Source organism: Urocitellus parryii, chromosome 16 (assembly GCF_045843805.1).
Source record: "Urocitellus parryii isolate mUroPar1 chromosome 16, mUroPar1.hap1, whole genome shotgun sequence".
NCBI lineage: Eukaryota > Metazoa > Chordata > Mammalia > Rodentia > Sciuridae > Urocitellus > Urocitellus parryii.
In genome coordinates this window covers 13,566,609-13,580,513 of record NC_135546.1, presented here as the reverse complement: position 1 = coordinate 13,580,513, position 13,905 = coordinate 13,566,609, and the positions used below count along the sequence as shown (strand labels likewise).

Below are 13,905 nucleotides of genomic sequence, written 5' to 3'. Positions count from 1 at the left end.
TGGGTGTAGGTTTTAGAAATAATGTCCTCAGCAATCCAAGCATATTTCTCATGGAGTTGCTAGCCTCCCACATGAAATCCTTACTTTCCATTTTGGCGGGGGGCAGGGAAGAAGAGCAAGGCAAAGTGGAAAGGGGGCTTATAGTTGAACCTGAGTTTATTGAGTATGGAATATTGGAATTGTAAGGGAACTTTCTTCCATTTGAGGCATTTCAAGTCCAGAAGGTCATCAAACTCTGCTTGAATGCCCCCAGGATAAAAAGTTCCCTTCTTCCACAAACAGCCCTTCTGTTTGGGTTCTGGCTGGCTGGCTTTGGGTATATGTTTTCTGTTATCTCACTTTCTAAAATATACACACTAGGGTTTCTGGCTGTTGATCTAGATTCTGTTCTCTGGTGTGACCCAGAGGGAGGCTAATTCTTCAGTCTTTCCATGACTGCAGGGAGCTGAGTTTTCATTTCTGCAGGCCACATTCACTAATTCTTTCAGTTCTGTCTTAAAAGCTTTTGTTTTGAGCAGGCTGAGTATCCCAGTGACTTCCTGAACTCCTTCTCTTTGTCAGCGCCTCTTCTGCAGCGAGATAGCCTTGGTCTGACCAGCACAGAATAGAACACATATAGCCTTGGTCTGACCAGCACAGAATAGAACACATTTTTACTTTCTCCATACAAGGAGCTATATTCCCATTCTCATGTCCTAGGATCATATTCATTGTTTGTTTATTTTTATTTTAAAGCTAAGTTAATATCAGCTTAATCTCTGTTCTGTGTGTGTGTGTGGCCATGAGCCAGGCCTTTCTCCTTTCGAAGGCTTTGTAGAAGATGTCTTGGGTAGTTCTCGTGTCGGTCACCACTTAGGTGTCCTCTTGATGAATTCATTTCATGGTTCCAGATTGTCAACATCCTTATGTAGGAGTTCAACATACACACTGTCTTGTCATGTGTGAACATGGCTTCCACACCTTAAGGTTCATCAATAAAAATAATGAAACGGGTGTGTCAGGGCCAATGCCTAAGACAGACAACTATGCAGGGAGGTTGATACTGATTGGATTGTGCTCACTTAGCCCATCACAAACCCACCCAGTTCTCGCATCTGACTTCATCTTGGCCTTATCAAATTCTTTGTTGAAAACCAGTAGTTGCACATACTATATTTCTTCCACCAACATTCTCTGACCTTATCAAGAAAGAAAACAAAGCTGATCTTTGTGAATCACCCCAACCCAATTCCTGGCAGTCGCTTTTCCACTGTATTCGTAAAGACAATTATGGGCTAGAAAGATGAGTGAGGAGTGTGACATGTACGAATAATAACTCACTTTGACAGTAGAAGCAAATAAATCTACCCAGCAGAAGCAGAGAAGGAGGTCCAGACTGCTTGAAGTTGAAAGAATTCTGTAGTATCTTTTACTAAGTGTCAGAATATGCTGTCTACTTTTCTTAATAATCAATTCATCCACCTGGATGGCTGGTCCATTCTCTCACAACCCTTGTTGCTATTTTTAACATTATTCTAGACCTTTGCAATGTTGCTTTTAATGCAAACATCAATACAATATGATGGCCTTTTATCTTTCATCAGTCACCTGGGTGAAGTTCATACCCACAGGTCACAGAGCCTTAGGGGTAATTGACACTGGCCAGAAGATAACAGGAGCCTGAGTTACAAGATCAGAGCTTCTCCTGCCAGAGGTCATGAAGCCTGGTGGACAGAATACTTGCTTACACCTTAGCTCTGCTTTTTATGAATTCTTAGACTTGTGATAAAAGAGGATTTTGTTAACTGGAAGCATTGGTCGAGAGCCTCTGGGTAGCAGGAAATGTTTGTTTAAAATGCAGGCTCTCAGACCCCCATCCTCCTCATGATGGCGTCCTGGAATATTTAATGCTTCTGGGCCACCCTGTGACCCTGAGGTGAAAAGCAAGACTCGAGGTGTTATAGAACTAAAATCTGGGTTGACAGTCTCTCCAACTGGCTAAAAGGCCACCTGTCCTCTTGCCCACACTTGGATCAACACTGAGTCCATCTCACCTTATACAGAAGAGAACAGAAAGGCAAGGTCACACAATGAGAGAGCACAGCTCTGGGCTTCTGATTCCTTCTGGGTAGAAAAGACATGATGATGCGTTTGCCATTTGCTGTCCAAGAATGTCTGCAGTCTCTGTTGCATGTGTGTAAAGCCTGCTGCATGCTCTGCAAATGCAAAGAAGAGTGACTCTTAGGACCAACGAGCCAGGTCCTCAGAGATAAGGGCCATGGGAAAGGGGAGAGGATGCTGTGCAGTCCCACCTCACAGTCATTCCAGAAACCACTGGCGTGGGCCAGGGTGAGGCCACCCCAGTTTTATTTGTGTCAGTGTCAGCCCTCTTCCCTGGGAACCCTTCCCAAGATAACTGTCCTCAGGGGAAAAAGGTGACCCTAGGGACCCTCTTCTCCAGGAAAAATTGTGACTGTCCTTAACTTTCAAGGCTTTCTTCTTTTTGCCACATTGGCGTGTGCTAGCTGGGTCAGGAGTGGACCTCCTTGTGGTAAACCAGCTGGTAGGTTTGGGGCAGTCACATCTGCTCCTGGACCTCATCTCAGAGCTTCTGCAGTTGCCATGCCCTCTGCTTGCCAGTCTCTTTCCCTCAGGTCCCCACATGTCCCTTTTCTGCCTCCTTCAGGCCTTGGCCCAAATGTCCCCTTAGCAGTGACATCCCCTACTTGGATTCCCACCCTGCTCTTTCTGCTTCATTTTTATCCATAGCTATCACTACATTTTGGCATTTTACTTATTTTTGGTTCATTTACTGTCTCTCTGCCCACCTTGGTTGGTATGGCCTAGGAGGCAGAGATTTAACTAAACCCCTGCCTCTGGTTGCTCACAGTGCAGCAAAGGCAGGCCCCAGCAGGGCTCTGTGCCTGTGTTCACATGGTATAGGCCTGGAGGGAGCAAGAAAGCTGCTACCTGTGTGGAGGTGAGGCTGAGACCCAGGCCAAGTATGGGCAGGTGGCTATGTTTCTGTTCTGCAAGGTTCTCTGTCCCTCAGTACTGCCCCAGATAGCACTGAGCATAACCTAGAAGGCAGCCTAGGACTAGTCCTAGTCACTATTGCCTTTCTATAGCACCTTGAGCAAGTCACTTTCCTGTACCTGTCTCCTTGCCTCATTCACAGGAAGAAGAAAATCATATTGCCTAATGAACTTTGGGCTCTCTTAATGGGAAAGTCTCTCCAGGGCCTGCAAAACCCTTCCTCTTTTAGAATGTGGCCATTTGAAGGAAAGACTTGCCCCCTGGCTCCTCTTTGCCAGCTCTCTAGCTGTAGCTGCCTGGCCATTGGGATGGTTTCCATCTTGATTGTTCTTGGCCCAGAAATACAGTAGGCTTTTGATAACCAAAGAAGCCTTTTTCTTTGTGCTACCCACAGCCCTACCTAAGAAGAGCAGATTTCACTGTTCCTATCCTCCTGGGGCTTCCTTTGTGCTCCCAAACCCTACCTTAAAGCCTAGCATCCCCCAGGGACTGGGCAGCCACTTGGAGAACTAGGAGCGGATGCAAAAGCCTGGGGTCTTCAAGCATGACCTAATCTCCCTACCCAGAGGTCATTCCAGAGGCAGAGATCCCAGCACTTGTCCTCTAATTTCCTTTTACCCTGTGTCTTACAGAAATTTAAAGAATATGTGAATGGCAGTAACCTCATCACCAAGCTACAGGCCAAGCACGACTTACTCAAGCAGACACTTGGAGAAGGTGAGTTGGGTCGTAGAGGCCCCCAGGAGGGGCTGTTTTCCCCACTAGGTCCTGTTGTGTTCCCTGGGGCTTCTGAGCTGTTTAGGATTGAGACTCTGAACCCTTGGCAGAATGGGGCCTGGTACTGGACCCACCTGCCAGGACTGGGCAGCTGGGGAAATTGGGTCCAGTCTGGCTGCAGAAAATAGAGGGTAATCGTGGGTCTTAGTTTAGGATAAGGGCGAAGGTCATGGTCTAGTACTCATTAGGTAGTGGGTGGGAATCCAGGGACCTAGGGGTCAGCATTGATGATTTTCAGCAGATGCCAGAAATATGGGTAGAGTGCCTGGCGAGGGTTCTAGGTCCAGAGAAGGAAATTCCAGACATATGAGACATGGTTTAGTCCTTGGAGGACCTGAAGACTAGGCTTAGAACCACCCAAATCTTCTAGTGACAGTTGAAATAAAACCCCAGCTGCTCTCATGGCACATAAGCCTCTCTGTCACTTGGCTTCTGCTTATTTCCGAATCTCATCCTTTCTGTGTTCCATCCAGGCAGGACAAGTCTGTGCCTTTCAAAACCCACCAAGCTGATTCCTGTCCCAGGGCCTTTGCATTTTGCACGTGCAGCCATCACCCAAGCCAGAATAGAAAACCATCACCATTAAAAATCTCCTTCTGCCCCTTTCCAGCCAGTCCTCCCATTCTACCCCAAGCAACCACTGATCTGATTGCTGTCACCATAGATCAATTTTGTGTGCTGTAGCTGGTCAGAACTTGGAGGTTTTGGGGGTAATAGAAAAGTTTTATATCCTGATTTGAGTAGTGATTATACACAGGGGGCATACATTTGTCAAAACTCATGATTGGCGAGTAAAGGGGGAGAGGAGTTAGTTTCAATGAACTTTCTCTTTATCCGCACCCCTCCCCGCCTTAAATTCTACCCATTCTGACATTTCGATATTGGACTAGGGAGTAGAAGGGCTTAGGAGGGTGTAGGTAACAAAGAAGGTAGAAAAACAGCAAGAATGAAGGTGTAAGGGAAGAGACAGAAAGTCCAAGAGAAGCTCAGGGGAAGTGGGTAACAGGGTAGCTTCCAAGACGAGGAATAGACAGGAGGATTAGTTTTTATGGGCCTGGCTCTGGGGGCCATTCTCATGAGCCCTGTATGAAAGAAAGGCTCATATGAGTTTGTGGCTACTTGTATTTTCAGAATAAGATTCCCTGGGTTTAGAAAAAGTAGATGTTCTTTTAAAAAATAAGATCCTATGAGTCCTTAGACTGGGAAGAGAAAACTCTCTGGCTCTTCCCTGTGCATTGTCAGATGGAAACTTCTATTGCTGTCCTTGCCTAACTGGCCCTAATGAGATAATAGTAATTATTATGATTGGTACAACTCTTGGTCCATTTGGTTTTCCAAGTTTATTTAGCCTCCAAACTCACCTTGTCCTGAGATGTGGCTTTCTTCCAAGTTTTGAGCTGCTAGCAACAAAAGCTGTAAGAACATGTAGCTTTAGACATACAGGGCTGCTAAGAAAGAACCATCCAGAATCTCTTTTAGTGAACCAGCCATGGAAAAGCCTAGCTTGCTTCCTTTGACAATAGGTCTTGGTACACTGGCCAATTCTAGAAAAGTTTTTTGAATGAACTTTTAATTTTACAATAGTTTTAGATTTGCAGAAGATTTAGAAAGATAGTACAAGAGTTCCCACATACTCATACCCAGTTTCCCCTGTAGTAACATCTTACATTAGTATGGTATATTTATCACAATCAATGAATACTGATATACTATTATGAACTAAAGTTAGTAAACTACTGACTGACAGAAAAAAACTGAAGCTGAATAAATTGAGACCAAATCTTCATTCATTTTTTATATCTACTACACAGTGAAGTATACTATGGATTCTTAGGATATTGAGTGAAAAGGGAGACTTTACAACCAGAAGAATTTGATTCAGAGTGAGAATATTCTTGCCCAGTGGATAAAGGGGTACATGGAAAAATTGAGCAGCCAAGAGAGCTCAGAATCTTATCAAATTCATTCTTCTGAGTGTTGATCAATGAATTGCCTCTACTGAGCATTTTTAAAAATATTTTTAGTTGTCAATGGACCTTTATTTTATTTATTTATATGCAATGCTGAGAATCAAACCCAGTGCCTCACACGTGCTAGACAAGTGCTCTACCAGAGAGCCACAATCCCAGCCCTTCTACTGATCATTTTGACTTCTCTATTCCATGGAATCTTTTCTAAGAGTTGGGCCAGGGTATAGTTGTACCTGGATCAATGGCTCTTATATGTTCTCTGACAGTCGTTTTGTATATGGAGGGATGATTTAGAAATTTAAAAGCCAAATAAGAAATATAGGGCCAAAGGAATATTTGGCTAAAAAGATAAGGTGTTTTGTTTGTTTGTTTGTTTGTTTTTTTAAAGAAGTTTCATGTCTGATGCTTCAGTTTATCTCTAAAGTGCCCTTTTGGCAGCAAGTTCAAATAAAAGTTACAGGAAGCACAAGGTCTTTTTGGTCACCTTTACTTAGAAGTGAATTTCTTAATGTGATTGACCCCAGGCACACAAGTTTTAAAGCAGCTAGGTTCCCTGTTACAAATGCTGCTGCTGTCACCTTGGGAACAAGAACATATATCCTCTTGTGCCCTTGGCTGTTGCTATGTCATTTTATTGACTAGAGAAATCTCTGTTTATCATCATCTCAGTTTATCATGAGTCTTAGATCTAGGACCTTTTTATTGCTCTGAGGTTTGGGTATTCTGTAAGCTCCAGGGCTTATACCCTGATAAGGTGGTTTTTCAGGTTACTAAGATCCCTCAAGGATTAATAAATGCATTGTCTATAACAGGGATGGGATAAACCTTTCAGGCTCAAACTTAATAGCCCATCATAGAGCAAAATGGCCACCAGGACTAGACAGTCTGACCTTCTAGAAAATGGCTGAGGTACCAACTATAAAATATGTGTCTTTAAAATCTCAGCACGTCTCAGGAGGTTAAGAACAGAGCTTTTTTTGATTTCTGACATTTGTTAGAAGTTGAAATACTATTCCTAAAGATGTTGATAATGGCGTTCTTAAGAGCTAGAATGTGACTATAAAGCTGAAGGATCCTGCTAGGCACAGTGGTACACATCTACAATCCCAGCAATGTGGAATATTAAGGCAGGAAGATTGCAAGTTCAAGGTCAGCCTCAGCAACTTAGTGAGGTCCTAAGCAACTTAGCAAGCCACTAGCTCAAAATAAAAAATAACAAGGACTGGGAATGTAGCTCAGAGATAGAGCATCCCTAGGTTCAATACCGAATACCAAAACCAAAACCAAAACAAAAAGGATCATATGTTAGATATGTTAGATTCCTTGTTAGAGGAAAGTCTGCCTTAAGTGTGTTCTGATGTTTTACTCCCATGTCCTAAACCCTTTGATTCCTACCCCTTCCCTTCTTCCCTCCCCACTCCATCTGTCTGCTCATCTAAAAGCACCACTGTGCATGGCCAGGGGATACCGTGGTACACAAGACAGATAACATCTCAGGGGAAAGAAACTTCAGTCAACAAACAGCAGTCATGCATAGCTTAATGATGGAGATAGTTTCTGAGAAACACACCATTAGGCAATTTCACCATGTGCAGAAGTCATGGAGTGCTCGTACACAAATTTGGCATTCTTAGAGTAGGAGGCTAGACTATACATAGAATATACATATATGATAGCCTGCTGCTCCTAGGGCCATGATGAACAAGGTGGCATGAGATTAAATCAAGCAAAAGAAAAATGATGTGATTAAGACACTGAACACAAGATATATGAGGCTGCTGCCTGAGTAATGCAGCAAACTGTTTTATAGTCAACTTTTGTCCGGTAGGAGTACATTCTAAAATAATTTTTAAAAGTACACTAAGCCATGCGAGGTGGCACATGCCTGTAATACCAGCAGCTTGGGAGGCTGAGACAGGGGAATCAAAACCAGCCCCAGCAATTTAACAATGCCCTAAGCAACTTAGCAAGACCCTGTCTCAAAATAAAAAACAAAATTTATAAAAGGGCTGGGGATGTGGCTCAGTGGTTAAGTGCCTCTGGGTTCAATCCCTGATGCCAAAAAACAAACAGACAAACAAACAAACAAAAATTATCCTATAGTAAATACATAAATGAGTAAAATAGTTGTTTATTATAATTACCAAGAATTATGCACTGTACATAATTGTATGTGCTTCACTTTTACATAATTGGCAGTGTAGTAGATTCACACCAGCATCACCACAAACATGGGAAATGAGGGCTGCGGTTGTGGCTCAGTAGTAGAGTACTTGCCTAGCACATGTGAGGCACTGGGTTCAATTCTTAGCACCACACATAAATAAAATAAAGGTCCACTGACATCTAAAAAATATTTAAAAAAACATGAGAAATGCATTGCACAACAATGACATTATGGTGGTTATGATGTCACTAGGCGATGGGCATTTTTTGGCTGCATTATAATCTTATGGGACCACTCTCATAATGTCATTGATCAAAATATCACTATGCAGCTCATGACTATACTGAGTAAAGAGTAATAATTATGATAAGCCCCATGAATGACAGATTTGGGCTGAGCTAGAAAACTGTATACGGCAGGCAGGGAGGGGGAAATCACCTCCTCCAGGAAGTGATGTGTAAGTTGAGGCTGAAGGCTGAGAAGTGTCAATCATATACAATAATTGTGGAAAGAAAGTTGGGGCAGAGGGATGCTATTAAAAGCCAAGCATCACCTTTAAGGATACACTGAGTTTGAGGCAAATTCTACTGGGGATTCTAATCTTCCCTAATCCCATGTGTGTGAGGTGGACCAAGTTCCCCAGGAAAAGCTCAGATATGAAGCCCGATAGCCTGGATTGGAGTCCAAACTGTATACTTAAGCAGGGACTTGGGAAAGTCACTTCATCTGTTCAAATCATTTTGCTTGTCTGGTGTTACAGGGTTGATACCCTGTGTGCAATTGTACTGTGGCACTACTGCATGTCACACTATTGCATACTCTACTTTTGGACTGTTATAATCATTAAGCACTGAGCTTGTTGAAGGCAAAGGATCTGTTTATTCATTTACTCATTCAATAAATATTTATTGAGCACATGATTTGTGCAAAACGCATGATTTGTGTCCAAGACCATGGTGTTATAGAAATTTTAAGAACAGATGAGATTCCTTCTCTATAGAATGGAGTGTTGTTTAGTGGAGCTAGACTGGGAATCAACAAGTAAATAAGAGGCAAGAAAAATATTGATATTAAGCCCTATAAAGAGAGAAGTTAAATAGATAAAGGTGACATAAGGAGATAAATGTCTGCTTTAGGTAGAAGAAGTTTTGTCTGGACCCAACTTTTCAGCGGAGACCCAGAAAGCAAGCAAAAGCCAGCCAAGCAAGTATATGGGGAAGAAGATTCCAGGAAGCAAATGCAAAGGCCTGTTTGAGGACTGTGCAGAAAGAAATTGTCAGGAACATCATGCTCAAAAGAGAAAGTAGTCCAGGTAGTCGGAGTAGTAGCTCACAGGATCAACTCAGATCTCAAAAGCCTTTAAAAAATAGTAAGAGGCTTAGATTTTATTCTATGTGCAGTGGGAGGTTATTGGAAGGCTGTAAGCAAGAAATGACATGATATTATTTGCAGTTTAAAGAGATTTATTACCCATCATCTTCATGAGTCCAGGATGGACTGTACTGGATAGAAAAACTGAGTAAAAGGAACATGGGGACCTGGAATGTGGCTCAGTTGGTAGAGTGCATGCCTAGCATGCACAAGGCCCTAGGTTCAGTCCGCAGCAACACACACACACACACACACACACACACACACACACACACGGAACTGGCCCAAGATGGAGGGAAGTGGGCAGATTTAAGGAGGAAATAGTTTTCAAAGATGATTCTTACACTTCTGGCTTAAACAAGTGGGTGGGTGTCCCATTTATTGAGATTTTGAAGACTTGGGTAGGACTAGGTTTGGGACATGGAAACGGGATGTGTTTTGGGGGAACGTTTAAGGTGAGAGATATTGAGAGGCTAACTACTGGTAAGTGAATGGATAAGGAAAATTTGGTTTGTCTATACAAAAAAACATTACTCAACCAAAAAAAAAGGAATGAATTACTTAATCATGCTATGTGGATGAACCTCAAAAACATAATGCTAAATGAAAGACACCAGTGCAGAAGGTCACATGTTGGACAATTCTGTCAACGTCCAGGCAAACCTACAGCGGTTGAGAGTAGTTGGTGGTTGTCTGGGGCAGGTGGTGGGAACAGTGACTATAAATGGCACAAAGAATCTTTTTTGCTTTTAAGGGGGAAAAAAATGAATGTTCTGATTTAAAAAAAAAAAAGCCAATTAAACATTACCGTGTACTTTTTCTCCCCAGGGGAGAGAGCAGAATGTGGCACCACCAGGTGAGAGTTGGAAAATCTTGTTGTTCTCTTTTACCTGCTGCCTGAGGTCGGGTGTGGGGTGGTTGGCGAGGGATAGACCGCTGGGAGCGAGGGAAGCTGGGACGCACTTCACCAGCCAGGGTGGTGCGGATGCTAAGGGAAGGCACAGGGGCCGTGGAGGTTAGAGGTTGCTTGTTGTAGCACTGGAGTGGCGAAACCACGCCCCCTGAGCTGTCGGTGGGCTGGGGGCTCTGTTGGAGCTGCTGTGGGTCATTTCCCCTTGGTGCTGTCCACTAGGTGGGTCAGCAATATCTACCTTAGAGCCACAGAGGACAGCCAGTAGAAGCCAGAGGCTGTTGACACCTTCCCACCCCCCCGCCTCTCTTTTGTTATGTGGTCACTGAGCGAACTGCCCAGCTTAGGTGGGCCGGCTCAGCCTCAGTCTGGGTTTGTCAAGCAAGTTTTGGGGGTTTGGCTGATATTGTGCACAGCTGGGCATACGCATGCGCGCGCGGACACACACAGATGCGTGCTCACACATCCGCGCTGCTCACACCCTGGCTTGGACTTCATGGGCACCTGGATGGGCTGTCGCAGAAAGTAACAAATGGGCAACTTCTGCTTTCTCTTCAGCTTGTTCAACATTACTCTTTGCGCTTTTTCCTGAGCACACCAGAGCCAGTGAACACTTTGCCTCAGCAGCTGAGAGCTCATAGGCTCACTTGCCTCTGCTTTCCCAGAGCTTAGAACTTAGAACCATAAGCAGCTCTGTCACCACCCAGGTTATTCCTTGGAGCCCATCCATTTCAAAGTTCTCAGCAAGAGCTATGAGGCTGCTGGACATGAACTCAATCAGTGGTCTGAAGTTCTGCACTTTGCCGCGGTTGAGAACCACTTTTTGCCTCACTTTCTGGGCCCAGTGACCTGATGGCATTCTTTCCAACCCCTCACACATCCTTCCCAGTGGCTCAGAATCCTGGAAAGCTGGCCTACTTGGCAAGAGCAAACATGATCCCCCAACTCTCCCCTGCTGCTTGGGAAGGGAATAGGCAGGGCAGAGACTTGGAAAGCTCCGGGCTTTTAAGAGTGTTGGGACAAGGGCTTTCCAGAAATTCTGCCTGTGCAGCTGTTCCTCTGGGCCTGGGAATTTGGGAACATCAAAATGATTCACACCAGGCAAGGACCTTCCCACATATGGGGCAGCAGATGTGCAGGGTCACTTTCGAAGAATCTTTCAGAAACAAACTTATTATTATTACTTTTTTTTTTTTCTGGCAAGAAGATGTTGTTATAATCCCAAAACACAGAAGCCATATTTTATACCGAAGTCTGCAAATAGTGGAACAGATGGAGATGAATGGAGCCAATCCTCACTTCCTCCTCATTCCTACGACTCAGGCAGGAGAAGATTGCTCCAGCAGATTGCTGGAGCGGAGATCTGTAATCAAACCCTTGGCCAGGTCTCCTCCCTCAGGGGAATGTTGAGGGGTTGATTTTTCTTTTCTTTTTTTTTTTTTTTAATGACATAAAGCCCTATGAGGCCTTGTCTTCCACACCCACTTTAACCAAGGACTTGGAAAATTCAAGCTAAAGTTACCAGACCTCACACTTAGATACCTTGCCACTAAACTCTAGACCTAGGAGAGGATGCACTCTGGCTCCTGGCCAAGGTCAAAGGCAACTTTGTTCATAAACTAGAAGCCTGTCCTTGCTTCCACAATCATTATTTAACTTGTGGAACTTGTTGCCAACTTGGAAAAAAAATTAAAATTAATCACAGAAGGCCCTGGGTGAAATGTCTCTGTACTGTGACTCTATACCTTTCATAGACCCTTGCACTCTCATTTAGGATGGTCATTTGAGCAGGTTCCCTAAGCCAGGTTGCTGGTAACTGTGTCTAGAAGGGCCAGTTTTTGCACACCAGATGCAACATGTTGTATTTTCTCACACTTAAGAAGCTTATCTTTGAATAGTACAAATTTATAATAACTATAACTTAGGCTGGCCAGATGTGATATTGCACTTAAAAAGTATATGACAAATGGCAAAGCCACGGAAAAACATGAATTTGTAATTATTGTCATTCAAACAAAGTTAGCCTCCCTAACCCAGGGGGACGTGCCCTGTGGTCTAGATTAGAGGTGAAATTACTTGACGTAGTGTCTAGACAAATACAACTCAGCACATACACAGGCACATCCCCCTAGAGCTTCACTGCATTGAACTTCGGTATTGCCACCATTTTGGATTTGACATCCATGTCTATTAGGTTTTCTAGGGAAATTTCTATAATCACATCGTTTTGGTCACAGAATAATTTCAAGCCAACACCTGGGTTGCCAACATATATTGATTTTCATCTTGTTTGAAAGGCAGAAAGGGGACATTGGTCTCTGGTTTCTCTTTCTTCCTCTCTGTGGCTTTCTCTGTCCCTGTTTGCCCTGCCTTTCTTTCTCTCTCTCTTTCTTTCCTTTTTTGCTCTGCAACTGAGCAGCAGAAGAGATGGAAGGCTTAGGCTGCCCCACTTTCCTTGGCTGAGCTGTCCCCCTGCTCCCCACTTTGTGCCCCACCCAGCACTTCAGTAAGTCTATACAGATTTGATATCGTGCAAAGTTGGGATAGCTACGGTTCCCTGTCAGAGATTCCAGTCAGTGCACAGAGCCACACAGAAAGCAGTCCCAGTGTGATACAAATGGCCCTTTGTTTTCTGAATTGGGCAGGGAAAATGGGGAAGGATATACTATTTTCCTTTTATTTCCACTTTGTGTAAAGTTTCTAAAAAAAAACTTATATTAAGAAAACCTTAGGACTTATATTAAGAAAACCTTCCAACTGGGCACCACAGAGATTTTTGATCCTGGTTGTCCATCACCTGCACCATGAGTCTCCACTCTTGCTGGCCACGAGCATTTAGTAGATAAATCAATATGACTGCTGGCTGTTCTGTGATAAAATCACTTTCTCCATGTCACAGTCATACTGGAGTCTCAAGTAGGGAGAGCAGCATTCTACTCCCAGTTTCAATCACATTTTATTTGTGTGACCAGGGGCGTCCGTTCACTGTCGTGGGCTCATTTGCCTTCAGAGTGAAATGGGTTTAGCAGTTCTTGCCGACCTCACAGGGTTGTTTTGAGGTCATCCTCAATGCAGGATAAGGAAATGATCTAAAATAAGGTGACAATGTTGCTAGCCTTAAGTTATTTCTGATCCCCAAAGTTAAAACCTGTGGCCTCGTGTCACGTTTTTGGCACGCTCTTTCGGCTTTTTTGCATTTGGAAATTCAAAACCAAGTCCATTGTTAGAAATCCCACCCCTCCTTCCATACACAGAGCCTCAGAAAATAAGTAATTTTTGAAAAAGAAATGACACGGACTTAGCTAACCAAATTGACTTAGATCCAAGATGGGCTCGAAATAATCTTGCCTGTTGTTTCTTTACAAAATTTTGGTCTGTGCTGTTATTTTGGTTCCACTGTTTGGGTGGCATGCTAGTTGGAGTGTGTCTTTGCCCATGCATGCCCTAGAGCTTAGCAGAATTTGCTCAATGCTCAACTCCTAGGAAGAGTTGGTCAGCATTCCCCAGGCTGGCCTGCTCCAGGAGACAGGTACAGCAAGCTCCCTGAAAGAGGCAGCATGAGCCTCATTTGTCTTGATTGTCTACACCTTCCTGCCCATTCACAAACATCAACCAAAACTTTGGGGACCAGGGCTTTGCTTGTCATGTGTGGATATTCTCTGTGTCTGGCTGAGTACCCACTTTGTGCTCCACAA

General features: G+C 43.7%; 1 protein-coding gene across 3 annotated transcripts in view; it reads left to right on the top strand.

Moving 5' to 3' along the window:
* The window catches only part of Srgap3 (SLIT-ROBO Rho GTPase activating protein 3), a 244,862-nt gene that overhangs the window by 187,799 nt on the left and 43,158 nt on the right, over positions 1-13,905 (top strand). For all 3 annotated transcript variants that reach the window (XM_026383042.2, XM_077793436.1, XM_026383043.2), the window contains 2 exons: positions 3,648-3,732; positions 10,129-10,156. In XM_026383042.2, coding sequence (XP_026238827.1) covers positions 3,648-3,732; positions 10,129-10,156 — 113 coding nt within the window. The remainder of the gene's footprint in view (positions 1-3,647; positions 3,733-10,128; positions 10,157-13,905) is intronic.